This window comes from Boeremia exigua, assembly GCF_020726555.1.
Source record: "Boeremia exigua strain MPI-SDFR-AT-0100 chromosome Unknown C7974scaffold_7, whole genome shotgun sequence".
NCBI classification, from domain to species: domain Eukaryota; kingdom Fungi; phylum Ascomycota; class Dothideomycetes; order Pleosporales; family Didymellaceae; genus Boeremia; species Boeremia exigua.
In genome coordinates this window covers 526,314-545,158 of record NW_025763524.1, presented here as the reverse complement: position 1 = coordinate 545,158, position 18,845 = coordinate 526,314, and the positions used below count along the sequence as shown (strand labels likewise).

The window sequence follows — 18,845 nt, the reverse complement described above, 5'->3', positions numbered from 1 at the left end:
AGCTGGTAACCAAGGAAAGAAGATGGTAACGTAAATCAAGGAAAAGAAGCTTGAGAAGAAATAGTCGTGGGCACGATGTACACATATACAGTGCGTCTATCTTGAGCTTTCCGCTAAGTATTGTCGGCAGAAGTGATAGTAAGACGATAATAGTAGCGACAGCTACTGCAGTCAAACTGTGCGTATATGACTGTACCGGTGTACTTCTGCGAGACTGTACCATTGCCATCACATTCACTTCAGACATTTTCAGACGTTACTATTGTTCTTCGATCATCTTCACTTCCTGGAGCGAAGAGCTCAGCTCACGGTAAACACCTTGAGGCGGTGCGCACCCAATGCTATGGGAAACATATAGTTCTTGTCTCGCGGAAGCGTGCAACGGTAGCCGGCGTGGCCAGAGTCCGGTACAAGAGACGCTGTTTTTGGCTCAAACCGCGAGTACACACTAGCGTGGTGGAGCTTACTATTGTTTTCTGTTGCGCAGAGGCCAAGCATTCGAGACTTCTCGCCTGGATCCTTGTAAGGCTGACGCGAGCAGACGGCGAGGTTCATCACATGATTGAGACAGACAGCCGGACAAATTGGAACGCGATAGGTGATGGAAGAGAGGAAAGTGCGCATGCCTTGATATGGCTAGTGTAACGCTAGCTTGGTAACGTGACCACGCGCCGACGCGACCTGGAGACGCGAATCGCCGCCTTCTAGTATGAGCGTCCGCCACAGCGCGTTGAGATCAACAACTCACCCCACGACGATGGATCTAGAGCAGCGTACTTCAGGAGTTTGCCTGGGATTCACCGCCCCTCTTTCACCACATGCCTCGACTTATCTGGTTCGAAAGCATGGCAAAATCACGTTTGCGCCGGAGCATCGTCTTGCCTGTAATGAGGAGGACAAGCTCGGACACATTGGTACGCTTGTTCTAAAGCCAGTTCTTGTTTATATCTTATGCTGATGCGACTAGTCCTCGTACCTGGTGGCGCCAAACTGCAGGCCATACAAACGTTATACGTTCTGCCCTCGAATTCGTTGGCGACAGACAGGTACCAACTCGAGCCAGCTTCGGATCTTCGAGTTGAGATTCTTCTTCTCAGGCACGGAGACACTATCACATCTCCAGATGCTACAGACAGTGTGACATGCGTATCCCGTGCTTCCGAGGTGCAGGTGAATTCATCAGCCGCTGAACACGCAAAAGATGATAAATCTGGGAAGCTGGTCAGCGCCGAAGATGCGCTCGAAGATGAAACCGAAGATGAAGTTGCCTCAAATGGTACTGTTACTGAGGTTCCCGTCACCCAGACGATTACGCAGCCATCATATTTGCAACCGTCTGCAACCCCACATCTCCCCAGAGACAAGTCGGACGTTGTGCAGGAAACGCCGACTACGATTCGTATGGCAAGCGTAGAACGATACCAGTCCGTTCCTTCAAACGAAGATCAGCACATATCTGCCATGCGTACAATACCAATCGTTGCCACGGAGACGTTCTCCACAGCTCGGACTGGCTACTCACCCAAAAGTGTTCAACAAGACTCCGTTGATGGGGAGAGCACGACAGGTGGGCAGCGGCCACAGGGATCTCCTGAAGTCAGAATCAACGCCCCGCGCACAAGAAAGAGAACAGGTACAAATCCGTCGCCAGGTCTTGAGGACGAACACTCCACTGGAGATCGACCCGTAAAGCGCGCTAAGAAAGCACCAACCGCAGGAAAACATGGAGATGGCATTGATCATGCCAGTCCTTTGACTTCTGCTACAGTCGATCCCGACAACGCAACCCATTCCACGAAGGGCAAGGGTCGATCGAAGGTCAACTCAGAGGCAACACCCACGAAGTCTTCGAGAAGCTCACAGCGCTCTGGAACGGCAACGACAGCTATAGCATATGAAGGTGATCTTCCCCGGGTCGCTACCAGTAACTCTGCCATTAAGGAGGGAAGCACTGCGTTGAAGTTTCTGCGAAAGCATGGTGGTACATTTCTTACAACCGTTGGAGAGAGGTGCAACATCTTATGGTATGGTTCTCAGTACATCTCCCTAGTTCATTGAAGGCTGACAGTAGCCAGCGTCCGTGATGGAGGCCTAGCAAAGACTATGAAAGTCTTTCAAGCCATAGCTCTCGGCATTCCCATCGTCACTGACAAATGGTTGACCGATTCAGCCAAGGCCGAAAGTTTCCTTGATCTGTCTTCTTACAAGCCCGCGGTCGTCCAGCAGGAGAAAGAGTGGGGTTTTAGTCTCGAGAAGGTGTGGGGTACAGCGCAGACCCCGTTCAAGGGCTATTGCATCTACTTTACGCCTGCTCTCAAGAAGACGTACACCAACTTTCGCGAGATGGAAAGGGTGTGCCAGACTGTTGGTGCGGAGGTGACAGCGAAGCGGCCTAGCAAGAACAAGAACAACATCGTGCTTGCGATGGAAGAAGACGACCCGGACGCAGAGAGAATGATCCAGGATGGCGAGGCATGCTACCACAAGGATCTAGTGACCACCAGCATCCTCCGTGGAAGAATCGACCTCGGCGGGGATGAATTCAGAATCAAAGCGAAGCATGCAGGGCCAACCAGGAAGAAAGGGCCCAGAAAAACTGCCTGAAGCAACTGGTAGACTTCGGCACATCTTTCACGTTGTGACGACTATTATTTACGAAGCATAGCGAGCGGCGCATCTCAATCAACATAATAACAGACAGCAGGCGCTTAGCATCAGCAACATGCTGTTTAACATGTTTTTGTCCCGCGAATCTGTGAATTTAGTAGTGCAGGCAATGCTGCCAGTGTTTTTTACAAGCATACTTGCAAGGCATGTCTTGATTGCCCATGGTCAACGGTGATTGGCCACATAAGCGAGCATGGCATATGTGTGCACATCAACGAAGAAGCGCTCCTGTTGAAGCGGTCAGAAGCATGTCGTTGATGATTTGTGTCGCAATATCTAAGCTGTATCCGGGCCAGTTTCCATCAAAGCAAACAACAACAGTTGCCACTGATCACTTCGATCAAATCCTCCGTGGCGCAATTGGCTAGCGCGTCTGACTGTTATCCGTACCCGCTTGATGGCACATCAGGAGGTTGAAAGTTCGAGCCTTTCCGGGGGAGTTTCTTTTTTGCCCTTGCGATCTTCTCACGCGACACTGAGCGTGCTTGGTTCACGTGTTTTTGAGAACATGCTCCAACTCTCTTCTCACACCATCAACCACCTTACCACTGGATACCCATTTCATATCACTTTCCCATATATTGATAATAGCGCTTCATATCGAATTGACAACCCATCTTTACTTTGAGAGGATGAGCCTCCTTCTCTCGATCTTGTCCTTGATCAACAGTCATCGCCCAGACCCTGGCAGGCCTTCGTCGAGCTGACAAGACGTGAAGGACTCACTGACTTGCTTCAACCATGTCTCGCTTGCGCCAAACGCGGGATCCAAGATGAAGTCATGATCTGAGCCCTTCACGATACGACTGCTGTACCTTATGGCATCTGGGTGACGAGATTCCGTTATCTCCTCTCCTGTCCAAGCGCCGTCGAACCACGTCTGTCCATTCTTCCCTACTAAGCTGTCCGTCTCCGCGTGAAACGTTTCGATCTGCCACGCCCTCCTCTCTTCGTTCTCAAGCTCTTCCGTGCTGATGATTTGCCGAAGCTGACGTACTGCATCGTCATGATCATCCCAATGCCGCAGTGGTGTGCACCAGGGGATGGAACGTGGCTTGCGGAGGCAAAGTTGCGTGTCTTGGCCTGCGCCAGCCACACCCTCCGCAAAAAGGAAGGTAGGGATCAGCTCTCTCAGCTCGTTCACTACGGCCTGATTGTTCAGATCAATCTCATTCAGACCGTTGTTATCGATCTGTCGTGTTCCATCGGTTTGGGTGGCGAGTGGTATTTGGACATCAGGAGCGATCGACTGCGGCAGCGAGCTTCTGACACTGTTCACCACAGCACTACTAAGCCCAGCACTCATCCCAGTCAGAGGTAGGATACTATCGTTGACAAATTGCGCCAGGGACGAAAATTTTCCGATCAGACTTCCAGGCAGCATCTCTGCAGCTTGGAGATGTCTAATCCCAGTATGCTCGGGATGCACCCATGGTGCGAAGAAGGCTACATATGGTTTCCGCGGATGCAAGAGGTGAGGATACGCCAGCATTGTGTTGAGCAGATAGATCGTGCCAAAAGAGTGACTTGCCAGGGCAACATGTTCGATCCCAAGATGGCTGAGTAGACGAGGGACCATGTCAATGTATGTGGGTATCCGATTCTCGATCGTAGTTGGATCGCTGCCACCAACGCCGGGTCGATCGGGATGAATGATTCGCACGTTGTGTTTCCTGGCCAGTTGGTCCAGAGGTGAGTAGCTGAAGCGGGCACCCATCAGGCCACCGAAAAAGAGTATGACAGATTTACTGGTGGAATCTCCATAGTCAGAATAGGTTACGCGGCGTCTTTCATTCTCGTGGACGTAGGTGAATTGCTGGTGGAATCGCCGATCGCAAAGAAACTCCAGAACTGCGTCAGACTGCTTCGAAGTAGAGTGTGGCATCGGAGATTTTGATGTAATAACATGCACAGTATATGCTGAAGATAAAGTATGAAGGTGGAAGACTTGTTGAGTACGTGGGTTGTTGTATGCTGATGTGGAGTGAGACAATGGAATACTTGCACGTGCAATGAAGCTCAACACGCTAATAACAAGGCGCCCTGCGGTGGTCTCGATAAGCTGAGAATATTTGCTTAGTCACAGCGAAAGAGAACCTGCAGCTTTTCAGGTACAGGCTGAGCGCTTCCTTGAGGCTTGCACTCGTGCAGTTGAACCAAAACCACAATTGATGATGGTTTCGTCAATTCATCGTGTAGATTACCCAAGCTCGAGGACACCTGGGCAACATGCAGTATGCTATTGCGGTATGATCAGGCACGCTTTCCCAAGGAATAGTACATGAGGTGACCGCCCTCAATGAGGCCTCGTTCTTACTTTATAGACCGCAACCGGGTGACGCTGGCGTTGCGGGCGACGACGGACGAGATAGCGTATGGTTTGTTCACACTTAGCCTCGAAGGTTCATATCTTACCATATATGCAGTTGAAAAACTGGAGCTACGTGTATATGCTAGGAGCAGTGTTATGTTCAACATCGAGCGAACTGTGCGAACACTGCAAAGTATGCGCGGATGATGACGTCATCGCCGATGGATAAGATGTGTCCAACCCATGCCATTTATATACACTCCTTCCATAACCCGAAGTCTGTCTGCAAAGTTCGATCCGCATAACGGCTTGCACCATCCACTGGATTTGCACCGTATTCACTGCCGAATACTACCTACACTTGGGTAGCTCAGTACAACAAGGTTAATGTTCGGCGGTAGATCCGGTACAAGGCGGCGCGCGGACCGTCTTGCCGATCTTGAAGGGAGTGGCCTGAAAGAGCGAAGAACTGCGAAGGACTCTGGCATCGCTCTTGTTGCGATTATCCTGTCCACAAAGCTACTTAGGTATTTGAGCAATTGCTGCTCGCGAAGTTCAATGTGACTGCACATTTCCCAGAACCTCACGAGCCATGGCTTCGAAAACGACAGTGATGCTCACCACTGAGCCCCCCGCATCCCTGGGGCAGATTGAGCTTCAACCCATCCGTAGCACTGAAAGCGCAGGCCCTCCTCGATTGGCAGCAGAAGATGCGAACCAACTCACGGGCACAGGAAACAAGACCATATTCAAAGTCCTCGCAGCCAGTATGGGATTCTTCTTTGCTGGCAACAATGACGGCAGTCTAGGTGCTCTGACACCATACATCCTGCGAACCTACAACGTTGGCACTGAATACATTGCCTTGATCTATGGAGCCGCCTTCCTTGGTTGGCTGTTTGCAGCAGCTACCAACAGCCACATGTCCCGCTACTTAGGACTTGGAATGATCCTCACGCTGGGTGCCGCTATTCAAGTCGCTGCTCATGCGCTACGAGCCTGGACGCCACCCTTCCCCCTATTCGTCATTACATTCTTCATCCAAGCAGCTGGCATGGCCTACAATGAATCTCACGCCAATTCCTTTGTTGCATCACTGCAAAATTCCCACCGGCCTCTTGGATTCATACACGCAATGTATGCTCTGGGGACGCTGGTATCGCCATTTGTCGCCACAGGTATTGCAACGGCTACACCTACTCGTTGGGCGCTGTTTTATATCTACCTCATCGGTATTGGGGGCATAAACATGCTCGCTGTGGCAGTCTTGTTCCGTGACAGCCTCAGTATGCATGCCAGCCCGACCTCCGGTGATGGCCAACAGGCAGCTGCTCCAAGCAGGAGGAAACAGGCCAATCATGATCTGGTGGCCGCATTGAAGTCACCACCAGTCTACCTTCTCTCAATGTTCTACTTCTTCATGCTGGGTGCTGGGATCACGGCGAGTGGCTGGGTAGTCGAATACCTCATCGAAGCACGCAACGGCAAGCTACCAGAGGTAGGCTACGTACCTGCAGCTCTTGCAGGTGGTATTTTCCTAGGACGGATTGTCCTTGCCGAGCCAACATATCGTTTCGGTGAACGACGCATGACGCTCGCTTATTGCGTAATCATGCTAGCTCTGGAGCTGGTGTTCTGGCTTGTACCAAATCTCATCAGCAGTGCAGTTACTCTTTGCCTCTTGGGCTTCTTCTTCGGGCCTCTGTTTGCGACTGGCATGTCTGTAGGGTCGAAGCTTTTCACAAAGGACGAGCAGCCGACGGCTCTGGGGCTTGTATTTGTCCTGGCTCAGGCAGGCGGCTCATTCTTTCCTGCCATCACCGGAATCGTAGCGAGCCGTGCTGGTGTGAGAGTCATGCAGCCTATCTTGGTTGGCTTGATTGTTGCTACTGGAATGTCTTGGGTATTAGTCCCGAAGGTCAAGAGAAGAGATGTATAAAAGCTGAAGACGTATGAGTTGACTGCGAGACCAGAAGACGCTCGGCATTTCATTCAGCGACTTAAAGTCTATGCAACAATACCCACCCTATCGAAATCAGGCGCATATGCACTTCCGACACCCTTGATCACAATGCTGTTTGTTCCAGTGGTGCTAAATCCACTCAACTCAACGGCATAGCTCTTCAATATATCCTTGTCCCAGTTATAGCCCGTGAGCGGGAAACTGACTGTCTTCGCTGCACCACCATTGACACTAATCGATGCCAAGCGCTCGTTGTTGCTGCCACCTAGATAACCGACCTCGCAATTGATGTAGTCGAAGCGCACAACCTGAGTGGCCTGGCTAGTGCGGATGTTGGACAGAGTGAGCGCACCGTTCGATGCGCCACCGACGTTCCCGACCTTGTTTGTGGAAGTGCAACCCGAGCAGGACTGGATGTTTGCACCGGAGGCGAGGGAGCCGGTTGAAGCAGATACGTAGTTGTATTGTGGGGTGTTGGAGGCGCGCTTGATGTTGGACAAGCGTAGGGCGAGAGAGCCGCGGGCATTTACTTGCTTGGAGTAAGAGCCGGCATTTTGGGTTGTTGTGCCAGACCACAGGTCTTTGATTGTTGCAGATTCGATGCCCAGGGAGGAAAGCTGGACTGTGAGGGTACGGCGTGCGTTGCTGAGGTCTACGGCAAGGACGGCTACGTCGCCATTCGCAAGATCGCCACTCCAGAGATCGCGGTCTGAGGTCCAGCGCTGCTTCAGCGTGATAGGCTTCACGGCTGAGTCTTGATTGATGGCCAGCAAGTCTCTGTTCTGCAGAACCTTAACAGCATCGCTCGATAGGGCCGCCACGTCAGTCGAGATCATAAGAGCGGACTTCAGCATAGCCCACGCTGCGAAATGCGTAGCCTGCTCATCAAAAGTCATGCCTTGATTACCAACCTCGAGCAAATCGGCGTCGGCGAGGTGGCCGGGTCCAATAGCGCCAGACGCAGCAATGTGGACAGCCTGATTGTAGATGCGGTATACGTTGCCCCAGCCTTGAGCAATATCGTCTGACAGACGGAACGATGTCGAGATCCCCTTGGTCCAATCCTTGGGTCCTTGAAGACCTCCGGAAGAAGAGTATGGAGTTCCCCACTGGCAGATCAACATACCCGAAATACCGACTCGCTGCAGCTCCTTCCACATAGCATTGAAGCGCGACGGGAAGTCGGTTCTTGGGTCCTTTGGTGCGTTTTGGTTGCTGTTGGGGCCGTCGATATAGCAGTTGTCGTCTGTCAAGGGTCAGTGATATTTGCTCATCACGAAAATTCGACAGCTTACACTTGACATATTCTGTGTTCAGGCTCTTGAAGAGATCGGCATCCACAGCCTCGTGTCCCAACGATCCTAGTACAGGACTGGGCACCGTGGTATCACACATCCTCACGCCCGCATCTGAATACATGGACCACTTCATGCCTTTGCTCCTCGCCAAATCACTCAAGGGCTTTAGTCCATTCGGAAAGACCTGTAAATCGATCTTCAGCGCACCAGTGGACGCATTACGCTGGCCGTCATGAGAAGCCCATCCACAATCAATCTGGAAGTAGTTGTAGCCTGCGGCAACGAATCCGCGATCTGCAAGCGCGTTGATGGCCTTGGTGATGCCGTCTTGCGTCGGGCTGCATGCAACCTGATTGTATGAGTTCCAGCCGAGCACGGGCGTGGACTGGAAGGATTGTGCGGTAACGAGCGCTGCGCTCGAGAGCGAGAGGAGAGCGAGATTGGGGCCGACCATTGTGTTAGAGAAAGATAGAAAGGGGCAGATATGTGCTGAATGCTTGAACAGCACGATGAGCTGTTCTTATAGTATCATCTGTGAAGCCAGTCTCGATAGTTCTCCAGTCTGACAGCCCGGAGGATTATCCAGCTTGAGATCCGCCCGTAACTATCCCAATTGGGCAATAGTAGATGATGAAGGATTGGTCTAGTAAAGGTTTAGTCTTCGCTTGACTATTATGGTGTCTGTCTTGCGACGTGGGTCCCCGCAGCTAATTTGCATCCTCGTTTACTGTGCTGTTATGTGAAGCTATTGGTGAGATAGCTTCTGCGTCCTCGTGTTCATGCATGCGGGCTTGACGGAGCCAGGCATTGCGATAATCGGAACAGGATTGGTTAAAGAGATGTAGTAGAAAACGAGACGTAAAGAGCTCTCTGTGGTTGGTACGATGCAGAGAATTCGAGGGCAGGAACGAGCCATGAAGCTGATCGCCCTGGTAAGAGCGGTACGCTACAGCCTACTAAGAGACATGGGGACTTACTACTCGTATAATTCTGCGTCACTGACAGTCAAATGACAGTGATAGAACACAGTTCATGCTGGATACGAGCTATACTGACGGCGAACTTGATGTAAGAAGCGTAGTTGATGCGACAATATAGAAGGATCAACAAGTACCTGCTCAAAGCAGCTAGTGCGTATATTCACATAACTCCGGGGCCCCGCAAACATCGGAGCTTCACCGAGCTCAATGCGGAGTCCGTTTTGATTTGACGGAAGCGTTGCCTTGTGTGGACAAGAATGCTAAGGTACGGGTAACTGCCCCCGCTTGCCTTGGCTCAGGAAGTCTAATCAGTCCGCACACTGCAGAGAAGGAAGGAACCGTCTTTGCTGTAAACAATGTGACTTTTTTGTCAGGTAGCTAGATCCTGTGCACACTACAGCACCTTCACGACTTTCATGGCTTCGGTGCCTGCTCGATCTTCGCATACGCCTTCTTCACCTCATCCAGCCCCTTCATCTTCTCCAGCCACTTCTTCACATGCGAATACTTCTCGATTGACACCTGCGCGAACGCATGCTGCCTCACCCACGGCTCGTAGTGCGCGTCGACAGCCGTCAAGCCGCCGGGCAAGACACTCTCGCCGTTCGTCTTCTTCAGCTGGCCGTCCAGGACAGAGTAGCACCGATCAGTTTGCTCGACGTAGCGATCCAGCGCATCCTCGTTGCGAGTGGAGTTGTAGTGACTATATCCCGATTAGCTGCGTTCTGAACGAAGAAGGTTTATGATTAGAGTGAAAACATACCGGTACCAGTTCGTCTGCCCCGTCATCGGTCCCAGCGTGGTCAGCAAGAAGTACTCCCACTTCTCAAAGTCGACCACGTCCTGCAATCCCGGCGCCCCTCCGTCCTTTGCACGCGGACCCAGTTTCTTGCCGTCTGCATCGTACTGCCTCCGCAGGTAGTTCATGCATGCTCCGCTCTCCCAGCTGACGACGCCTGTGTTGGGGTCGTCGAGTGCGGGGACGCGGCCATTCTCGTTGATCTTCAGGAACGCGGCGCCTTTTACGCCTTTGTTGGGGTCTTCACCGAAGTCCCACATCTTGACCTCATACTGCAGAGAGAGGAGCTCAAGGGCGATTGCTAGCTTGATTGGGTTCGGCCCCGAGGCGTGTGCGTGGAGGATGAGGGGCTTGATGCTGGACATGGTGATGTGTGTGTGATTGTGGCTCGGTATGTTCGACTATTAGCTTTTCGGGACTGGGTCTGAAGTTTGAAAAGCTTGAGCAACTCTCAGCTCTTGAGTGTTTATAAGTGTTCAGTCGTCATTGGGGGTTACTAATAAGTAGGGGACCAATGACGTATTCGGTGTCCTTCCCCACCGGCGATCGAAGCGGTCTCATACACACATTAGCAATACATTGGACACAATTGCCCACTGAAACGTGTGTCTCCGCATGCGAGGCAGGGTGCTGTGTCTTATAATCGCCTCGTGCGTTCACATGCGTGTTACTGACAGCCCTATTACACACATACTCACCAAATACTCACTTCTGCAGAGCAGCGAGATCGGAATTCATGCTGTCCACCATACAGCGAGCAACGCTGCGAAGCTTATCCAATCAAGTTTCGGTTCCAAAAGCTAGTTTGTGAATTGATATGATCCGCACACATGTCTCGTCGTAGTTCCCATCCACGTACCAGGGTTGTATAGTCTGCATGCGGAGCTTCTGTTTGTAAGCCAGCTGCCTGATAGGTCTTGTTTCACACCTCTTCTTGAGTGAGGTATGCCATGCTATTTGCAAATTGATCCTCGCGAGCAATGAAATATGTAGGTTCGAAGGGAAGTACTGTGGTTGGGGTTCGTGCTTCTGTTGCAACACTTGACCGGTCTGCCAGTCTGTCTGGCCCCATTAGTCCTTTCGTTTCATATGAGATGCAACTCCTATGGAAGATCAATTTCTATAGATCCAGAAATTTCGAATCATAAATACTCGGGCTCCGTAGTACCTGAAGATGTCATCAACGATGTATTTTCGGAGGGCATTCTCTGGTGGTGGTGAGCGTGTGCTGCAGTTGACTGTACCCCAGGACCTGAGTTGCACGGTTGCAGTCTACTATAGATCGTCAAAAGATACAGTGCACTTTATCATTCTGGCAGATGTTAGGAAACAAACTCCAGCTCGCGAGGTGTTGCGTTGCATCACCGCGGCGTTCCTTTGCTGCGTGGCCCAAGCTCAAGAAATCTGAAAGCTCATCATCATCGGCACGCGCACCTCGCAACATCACACCGCGCATCGCAACCACCCCAACCCGCCCATCTCTCAATCGCCCTTTCGCTCTTCACCCGTTTAATACCACACCACCGCCAAGATGGTCAAGCTCGAAGAAGTCATGGACGAGGAGTTCGTCCGCGAACAGGAGGGCCCCCATGACGAAGACGAATGGGACACAGACTCCGGTACGCGCAGGACCGCCACTTTCTCAACCTCTGCGTCCACGCATTGTAGAGGGTGAAACCCCCATCCCGGCAACCCGCATACTTACACCGCCCCAGAGTCCGATCTCGAGTCCGAAAACTCCTTCGTCGCCGACGAGACACTGTACGAGCGCATCACGGCGCTCAAGGACATCGTCCCGGCGTCAACCCGGCGCTCGCTGCAGTCCAAATACGACACGGTGACGAGCTGGACAAAGAGCGGGCTGCTGTTTGGCGGCAAGACGCTGTGGGTCATCAGCACGAGCGCGCTGCTGCTCGGCGTGCCCTGGGCCCTGGCGTACAGCGAGGAGCAGATGATTGTCGAGCAGGAGCGCGCCGAGATGATGAACCAGCGCGCGCAGAACGAGGTACGTTGATGTGGCGGGGCGATGATCTTGATAGCGCGAGTGCATGCTGACAACAGGTAGTTTATGGCTCCTGGTGCCAACGATGCGAAGCCCGCGTTGTAGAGTGCGACTACAACTGGCCTGATGGCAGGCGCAGTCGCGCTTACACATCGATGATGAGGTTCGGTCGGCGTGAGAATCTTCACACCTGTTTTATTATGGAAGGGACACGGCGACGGAGAGACGAGGGGATACGATACGCTGTGCACATAGGATTCAGCGCGGCCGCACGGAACGCGCATTTGCATTATCACGATCTGTACAATATTTCTCGACTCATAATGTATTGCGTCATAGGACAAGGCTCGTGGATTGACGGTGAAAACGACTGCTGTGCATTGCATTGGAAATCAGTACAGGCGTTATACAGATCGTTCATGCCGCATGCTCTATATATACACGCGCAGACTGCACCACATTCTGCGCTCAACGCCCTTGGACATGTCATCTCGCTGGTCTAGCCGTTCTCCGTGACCCATTACATGCCATTAATGCGCTTTTTCGAAACGTCCAAACGTGCTGATGAAGCCTTAGATCCAATCCCCACAGACCTCACCGGATATCGTGGGATGGGAGAAAACGTGCGCCGCTTGCTCGCTCCAAAAAAGGTGGTAATACAGCCAAGTGGAAATTTATGGGATTATAGTCGGTACAATGCGTTTGTTACTGTGTGCGGAGGAGAGTCGTTTAAAAGGGGATGGCACCGGCCTGCTGGGCTGCGCCAGGCATTTCTTGTTGCTCCATAACAGCCTCGTCGGGTGCTTCTATCGCAACGGCAAGACCAAGCTTGGCGGCGCTCTGTGCTGTGTTAGCTGTGCACTGGGGTTGAAAGATCGTGGTACGTACTGTCTTGTGGTCAATCTCTCCAGAGAAGGTGATGCGGATGGGCGGTGCGATCATCTTCTCCAACAAGCAGCCGACAATGCCCTTGTTGTCGACCTGCGCCCTGAACGAAGTCGTGCGGAAGTCGTACTTGGCGCCGATGGTAACCTGCCCCTCCTTCTGGGGACCGGCCATTGGGCCACCAGGACCGATGCCAGCGAAGGCGAGGTTGCAGTTGATGCCAGTCTCGACCTTCTCGCTCAGCCTGCGCCAGTAGGAGGCCTCCAGCACGCCGCGGTCGGGAATGATCTGTCCGCAAGCCATCCAGTCGGCGGCCTTGTAGCGTGCAGCGTACGAGACATTGAGCTCGGGGGGGTAGGCGGCAGCCGGGCGGCTCCAGAAGGCATCAATGCCGAGCGACAGCTTTGGTGTGACGGCCTGGAGGTAGCTGGCCATGATCATGCCGGTGATGCCACCGTCGAGGACCGAGGGGTTGACGGCCTTGAGCGAGGCAGAGAAGTCGCTGCCGGTGTAGTCGTTCTCGAGCGAGACCATGTTGCCCTGCGATGTGAGCTGCACGGCCGTCTTGGACACAAAGGCCGAGGTCCAGCGCCAGTTGAAGCGTCCGGAGAACTGCATCTCGTTGTCGAGGTTGCCCTGCATGAATGTCTACGCCATGTTAGCCGGGCAGCAAGACTCGAGTACGACGGCGACTCACCCTCGGCGATCCGTAGAGGACCATGTACGAGTAGGGCGGCTGGATCTGCGAGCCCATGGACAGCGAGTGGGCGACCTGGAACAGCGGGGCGGCGCTGAAGGCCTTGGTGAGCTCGGCGCGCAGGCCCGAGAAGCTGGCGTTGTTCAGGAACACATCGCGCTGCACCTCGCGCGAAATGCCCTCGACGGTGCCCGGGTTGGACAGCCCCAATGCCTCTCTCCGCTCCTGGAAGGCATGGTACAGCTCGCCTAACCGGCCGGGCAGGATGCCGTTGTGAGAGATGACGCCGGCGATAGCTTCTTCCTTGGTCGGGCTGGCGACGACGAGCTGCGGTGGTGCGGCCATGGCGGCGGGCGGTGTGTGTGCGGAGTGCGGGTGAACGAGTCCGGCGGCGCTGCACGCGATGAGATGACGAGATGGGCGCGAGGGGGAGATGCGCGATGGCGAGTCGACGACGGTACGTGATGCCCGTCCAGACACAACTTTTCTCGCGCAGGAGCTGTGATGACATAACCATGCTAGTCGACGCTTGGGCCGGCGGATCGCTATCAGTTGGCCATCTCTGGGGTGCACTCTGCGCCTGCGCTGCTGCGTGGATCAACTGCACACTGCACCCCCAGCGCTGCCCTTGCCCGCCTCAGACCCTCCTGCGACGCTGCCTGCCGCGTTGTGGCTCCGTCTCCGTTGCTTGTTGCTCGCTGTCGCACGTCGTCACTGACCCTGCTCGGCGCGCGCAGACAGCTCCGGCACCCTGGTCCACGCGTGCTGCACACCTTAAACACCGCAGCGGCCCCAATTGACCTGATTCTTGCCCGCCCGTGAGCTATTTCTACCTGTTCGTCCTTTCTTTCGCCTTCTGCCGCCCAGCGCGTCACTCTTAATTTGCCATCATGGACACTTTACTGTAAGTAGCCGACCCCTCATTGGCCTTGCGGCCGCACGCCTCTGCAGGTGCCCGGACAGGTCGCTCACAGCGTGCAGCACAGCAGAAATCTATGCCAACTCGCCCCGCTTCAGGCGGCGGTCGAGTACGTTCGTGGATGCTATCCATGACTTGCCCGGGAAGGAAGAGATGGCGCCCGCTCAACTGTACAGCACAGAGTCTGGCCGTCTCTTCCACTCTGGACGCATTGTCATCGCTACCGTTGGCCTGCCAGCTCGAGGAAAGACACACACCTCGGTCGCCGTAGCTCGCTACCTGCGGTGGCTGGGTGTCAAGACGCACGTGTTTCACTTGGGCGACTACCGTCGCGCTACTCTTGGCCCTGATCAGGACGTGCCTGAGGACTACTTCTTTCTCAATGCAGAGCCGCAGTCAGTGCTGCTACGGAATAAGATTCTGAAGAAGTGCCGTGACGATATTTACCATTTTCTTGAAAACGAAAAGGGCCAGGTAGCCATCTACGATGCAGTGAATGCCATCAGTCAGGGCCGACGATCACTCGCCAAAGAATTTGCAAAGAAGGGAATCCAAACTGTCTTCATCGAGTCCCAATGTACAGACGAGCGTATCATTCAGGAGAACGTTCGCCGAGTCAAGATCTCCTCGCCCGACTACAAGGGCTGGAACGACGAGGACGCAGTTCGAGATTATCTGGCGAGAATCAACTCAAGAATACCGCATTTTGAGACCATGGAGGAGCAAGATCTGCATTGGATCAAGATGATCAACGCGGGAGAACGAGTCCATGTGAACAATTGTGCCTTCGGCTACCTGTCCCAACGAATTGTCTTTTACCTGCTGAACCTGCACATCAAATCTCGACAGACGTATTTTGCGCGTGCCGGAACCACACGAGAGGAGGACTCGTACAAGGCCGACGCTGAGTTATCGCCAGAAGGCCACGAATATGCCAAGCAGATGAGCGATGTGCTGTTGAGATACCGCGAGGAGGAACGGCAGAAGCTGATAGACCAGGGGGCGCCGGACGCTTCCTTGAAGCCGCTGACGATCTGGACGTCCACTCGCCGACGCACTGTACAGACCTCTGAGCACCTAGCGTCGATGGGCTACCGCGTCAGACAACGATCACAGATGAGCCAAATGAACCCTGGAGTATGCGAGAAGATGTCAGAGCGGAGGATCCGGGAAGAACTCCCAGACGAGGTTACCAAACATGAGGCAGACCCTTACCACCACAGATACCCACGTGCAGAGGTGAGTATCGTTCAACGCCCCAATGACAAGGCGCTAATGACATGCAGTCCTACCACGATCTTGCTGTGCGCATGGAGCCCATCATCCTTGAGCTCGAGCGCGAAGAGAACGATCTGCTCATCATTGCCCATGAGTCGGTCCTTCGTGTGCTCTACGGATATCTTATGGCTTGCAATGCGGCCGACATCCCGAAACTCGAGTTCCCACGTGACGAAATCATCGAGGTGAGTGTGCAGTTGGCCTGACAAGATTTCGTGCTAACGTTACGGAAGATCATTCCCTCGAGCTACAACAACGTTGCGAAACGCATCAAGATCCCTAACCTCCCACAAAGCATGGTACCCGGTAGCCCCGAGGACATCAAGATTCCTGTACCTCCTAGTGGAGCGGTAAGCCCTTTTTCCGGGATTGGGACACCCAACGTCAATTCTGGGACCGCGACGCCTCAGCATTCCGCTGCTCAACCGCTCAATGTGAAAACAACCCACGTTAACCCACTTGAGTAAGTAGGTTTGCTACCGTTTCCGATACAATTCGACGTTCGACAATGAAAGGGCCAGCCAGCAGACCGATTTCGAGTCAAGCCTAGACGGGTTATGATATTGCGATGAGTTACGATCTTGAATGTCGGCTTCAGTACCAGGCGTTTGTGTATACGACTTGAACGTGTAGACTGTACATACGATCAAGATCCGTCGATAACCTTAGAAACATACGGTCTTCTTCACGACGTTCCAGCTTTTTGACATGACTCGTGGTTCTGATGGGTTCCAGAGATTCTCCGTACCAAGCATTCTCCGGAGGATCTCTACGCGAGATACGATGCTGAACATTGCAGATCTGACATCATTTGTACAGGCGCTAGACAATTATGATTAGATTTCATTTGCCCTATGCCTGTTCCTACGACCCCGCATTAGCATACGGACACTTCGGTAACAATAGGCGGGGACCCCAGTCTCAGCATAAGGATATGTAATGGCCAAAGGTATACTATAGCGACTTCACGTGTTACACCTCATTCAAAATGATCCGTCCTCGAGTTTCCCTTCTCTGCACATTGTGTCCAATCTTCCTTCTCGCGTCCGCTACCGCAACGGAGCCATGGCATGCTTACAACTACAGTCCAGCGTCACGAACAGTCAGCCCAGTTGCGGTACACTCTCAGTTTGGAAATGTCTCAACTTACAACGGAACACATTACCTGGCACCTGGTAGCCGTATTAGCCTTGATTTCGGCGTCGAGGTTGGAGGTTGGATCAGTTTTGGAGCCAGCACCGTCGACTCCACAAACGCTTCTACACCGCACCTATCACTAGCATTTGCAGAATCTCCAGCATTCGTGCGCGCCATCTCCGACGATACCGGCGCAGCTATCACTCAGGATTGGGATCAAGCTCTCAATGTCACACTTCCTAGAAGTACAGTACTCTATACAACGCCGAAAGAGAGATTCCGCGGGGGGTTTCGATTCCTGACAATCAACGCTCTTGCGCACGTCCGAGTCTCCAATGTCACATGCGCAATTGGCTTCGCGCCAAACACGCCGGATTTGCGCAACTATGGCGGGCACTTCTACACGCCCGACGACGATCTGCTTGTCAGGACCTGGTATGCTGGCGCCTACACGGTGCAGACCAACATTGCCCCCAAAGACACCGGACGCTGGCTCCCGCAAGTCCGACCGGGCTGGGCTTACAACAACACCATCGGAGTAAGCGGTCCGATTCTCGTTGACGGCGCGAAGAGGGACCGAGCCATCTGGCCCGGTGATCTGGGAATCCAAGGCACGACAGCCTTCCTTGCGCTTGGCGCTGATGGATTGGAGTCGGTCTACCATGCGTTGGAGACGCTGTTCTACTACCAGAACTCCACAACCGGGCGCTTCCCCTTTGCTGGTCCGGCGACTGGAAGTTTCAGAAACGGAGCCGAGAGCGACACATACCACGCGTGGAGTCTGATCGCTATGTATAACTTTGCCACCTGGACGTCAGACGCGGAGTGGGTGGAAACACACTGGGCGAACATGACGCGAGGACTGGACTTCATCCTCCGCGGCCTCAACAACTCCGTCGGCTTGCACCAGCAGACCCGGGCAAACGACTGGGCGCGCCAGGGCGGCGGGGGCTACAACAGCGCACTGAACGCCCTCGACTACCACGCCCTAGCCTCGTTCGCCAGCCTCGCCTCCTCCCTCGCCCCAGACACTTCCAACACCACAAACTCCACCTCCCCCCTCCACGCCCAAGCATCCACATGGTCCACCGCCGCCGCCCGCCTGAAATCCGCCTACAACACGCTCCTCTGGGACGCCCCCACCAACCTCTACCGCGACAACACGACCACCGCCCTCTCCCCACAAGACGGCAACGCCCTAGCCCTGCTCTACAACCTCACCACCAGCGCCTCCCAATCCACCGCCCTCTCCTCAGCCCTCACCGCCTTCCACGGCCCCATCGGCCCCCTCACCCCGGAACTCCCGGACACAATCTCCCCCTTCATATCCTCGATCGAAGTCCTCGCGCACTTGGCCGCGGGGCGGCCCGCGCGCGCCCTCGCCCTCACCCGCTCGCTGTGGGCGTATCTGCTCGACTCGCCGCTGATGACGGGCAGCACGCTGGCCGAGGGGCTGGCCGCGAACGGGTCGCTGTACTACCGCGGGAACGCGGGGTACAAGAGCGATGCGGCGTATACGTCGCTGGCGCATGGGTGGTCGACTGGGCCGACGGTGGGGCTGACGGGGGGCGTTGGCGGGTTGGAGATTGTGGGGTGGAGGGCGTGGCGGTTTAGGCCGTTGAGTGATGGGGTCGTGAGGAGTGTGGATGTGGGGTTTGAGAGTCCGATGGGTCGGTTTGGGGTTAGGTGGCGGATAGAGGAGGGGTATGGGGGGTTTGGGTTTGAGGCGAGGGTTGAGACGCCGGAGGGGTTGAAGGGAGTGGTTGAGTTGGCGTGGGAGTGCGATGTTTTGAAGGTGGATGGCGAGGTGTATGGAGGGGAGGTGGTGGAAGGGGGTGGAGAGAAGACGGTCACGGCGAGTGGGTGTGCATGGGGTGAAGAGGATTGATGGTCCGTAAAGTCCAGCGTG

The 18,845-nt window shown here is 54.1% G+C and overlaps 9 protein-coding genes and 1 non-coding gene across 10 annotated transcripts; 6 read left to right on the top strand and 4 right to left on the bottom strand.

The window, feature by feature from the left end:
* Nucleotides 1-757: 757 nt before the first annotated feature.
* Nucleotides 758-2,604, top strand: C7974DRAFT_376839 (uncharacterized protein; the record flags this gene model as incomplete). Its single annotated transcript, XM_046140305.1, has 3 exons — nucleotides 758-914; nucleotides 968-2,024; nucleotides 2,076-2,604. The coding sequence occupies 3 exons, from the start codon at nucleotides 758-760 to the stop codon at nucleotides 2,602-2,604; spliced, it is 1,743 nt and encodes a 580-aa protein (XP_045996084.1).
* Nucleotides 2,605-2,899: 295 nt separating this feature from the next.
* Nucleotides 2,900-4,722, bottom strand: C7974DRAFT_395833 (Alpha/Beta hydrolase protein). Its single transcript, XM_046142017.1, has one exon. The coding sequence runs from the start codon at nucleotides 4,550-4,552 to the stop codon at nucleotides 3,338-3,340; it is 1,215 nt and encodes a 404-aa protein (XP_045996083.1). The 5' UTR covers nucleotides 4,553-4,722; the 3' UTR covers nucleotides 2,900-3,337.
* Nucleotides 3,013-3,107, top strand: C7974DRAFT_t87. The gene has a single exon. It is a non-coding gene; the product is annotated as a tRNA-Asn (tRNA).
* An 869-nt stretch (nucleotides 4,723-5,591) lies between the features above and the next one.
* C7974DRAFT_313586 (major facilitator superfamily domain-containing protein) lies at nucleotides 5,592-6,917 on the top strand (the record flags this gene model as incomplete). The annotated part of the gene is made up of 1 exon (XM_046138418.1): nucleotides 5,592-6,917. The coding sequence occupies one exon, from the start codon at nucleotides 5,592-5,594 to the stop codon at nucleotides 6,915-6,917; it is 1,326 nt and encodes a 441-aa protein (XP_045996082.1).
* A 68-nt stretch (nucleotides 6,918-6,985) lies between these two features.
* On the bottom strand, nucleotides 6,986-8,693 carry C7974DRAFT_312686 (glycoside hydrolase superfamily; the record flags this gene model as incomplete). The annotated part of the gene is made up of 2 exons (XM_046138375.1): nucleotides 6,986-8,187; nucleotides 8,237-8,693. 2 exons carry the CDS (start codon nucleotides 8,691-8,693, stop codon nucleotides 6,986-6,988), a joined length of 1,659 nt encoding a protein of 552 aa, XP_045996081.1.
* Nucleotides 8,694-9,321: 628 nt separating this feature from the next.
* C7974DRAFT_337117 (glutathione S-transferase) lies at nucleotides 9,322-10,792 on the bottom strand. Its single transcript, XM_046139205.1, has 2 exons — nucleotides 9,983-10,792; nucleotides 9,322-9,922 (listed from the first exon to the last, which is right to left on the bottom strand). The coding sequence occupies exons 1-2, from the start codon at nucleotides 10,381-10,383 to the stop codon at nucleotides 9,634-9,636; spliced, it is 690 nt and encodes a 229-aa protein (XP_045996080.1). The 5' UTR covers nucleotides 10,384-10,792; the 3' UTR covers nucleotides 9,322-9,633.
* A 757-nt stretch (nucleotides 10,793-11,549) lies between these two features.
* Nucleotides 11,550-12,125, top strand: C7974DRAFT_424994 (mitochondrial outer membrane translocase complex, subunit Tom22; the record flags this gene model as incomplete). Its single annotated transcript, XM_046144455.1, has 3 exons — nucleotides 11,550-11,637; nucleotides 11,734-12,023; nucleotides 12,084-12,125. 3 exons carry the CDS (start codon nucleotides 11,550-11,552, stop codon nucleotides 12,123-12,125), a joined length of 420 nt encoding a protein of 139 aa, XP_045996079.1.
* A 624-nt stretch (nucleotides 12,126-12,749) lies between these two features.
* C7974DRAFT_413826 (eukaryotic porin-domain-containing protein) lies at nucleotides 12,750-13,947 on the bottom strand (the record flags this gene model as incomplete). The annotated part of the gene is made up of 3 exons (XM_046143759.1): nucleotides 12,750-12,860; nucleotides 12,909-13,553; nucleotides 13,603-13,947. 3 exons carry the CDS (start codon nucleotides 13,945-13,947, stop codon nucleotides 12,750-12,752), a joined length of 1,101 nt encoding a protein of 366 aa, XP_045996078.1.
* Nucleotides 13,948-14,406: 459 nt separating this feature from the next.
* C7974DRAFT_198232 (6-phosphofructo-2-kinase/fructose-2,6-biphosphatase 3) lies at nucleotides 14,407-16,527 on the top strand. The gene is made up of 4 exons (XM_046136731.1): nucleotides 14,407-14,506; nucleotides 14,584-15,760; nucleotides 15,808-15,984; nucleotides 16,033-16,527. Exons 1-4 carry the CDS (start codon nucleotides 14,493-14,495, stop codon nucleotides 16,264-16,266), a joined length of 1,602 nt encoding a protein of 533 aa, XP_045996077.1. The 5' UTR covers nucleotides 14,407-14,492; the 3' UTR covers nucleotides 16,267-16,527.
* C7974DRAFT_455266 (alpha-L-rhamnosidase) lies at nucleotides 16,528-18,824 on the top strand (the record flags this gene model as incomplete). Its single annotated transcript, XM_046145955.1, has 1 exon — nucleotides 16,528-18,824. Exon 1 carries the CDS (start codon nucleotides 16,788-16,790, stop codon nucleotides 18,822-18,824), a length of 2,037 nt encoding a protein of 678 aa, XP_045996076.1. The 5' UTR covers nucleotides 16,528-16,787.
* Between the last annotated feature and the right edge of the window lie 21 nt (nucleotides 18,825-18,845).

What these genes read in the sequence shown, in the direction of transcription:
- C7974DRAFT_337117 (XM_046139205.1), bottom strand. Translation starts at nt 10,383, where the DNA reads ATGTCCAGCATCAAGCCCCTCATCCTCCACGCACACGCCTCGGGGCCG. An exon ending in GGGCAGACGAACTGGTACCG is followed by an intron (nt 9,923 to 9,982) that starts GTATGTTTTCAC and finishes ATCGGGATATAG; the next exon opens with TCACTACAACTCCACTCGCA.
- C7974DRAFT_198232 (XM_046136731.1), top strand. An exon ending in ACAGATACCCACGTGCAGAG is followed by an intron (nt 15,761 to 15,807) that starts GTGAGTATCGTT and finishes AATGACATGCAG; the next exon opens with TCCTACCACGATCTTGCTGT. An exon ending in CACGTGACGAAATCATCGAG is followed by an intron (nt 15,985 to 16,032) that starts GTGAGTGTGCAG and finishes ACGTTACGGAAG; the next exon opens with ATCATTCCCTCGAGCTACAA.
- C7974DRAFT_395833 (XM_046142017.1), bottom strand. Translation starts at nt 4,552, where the DNA reads ATGCCACACTCTACTTCGAAGCAGTCTGACGCAGTTCTGGAGTTTCTT.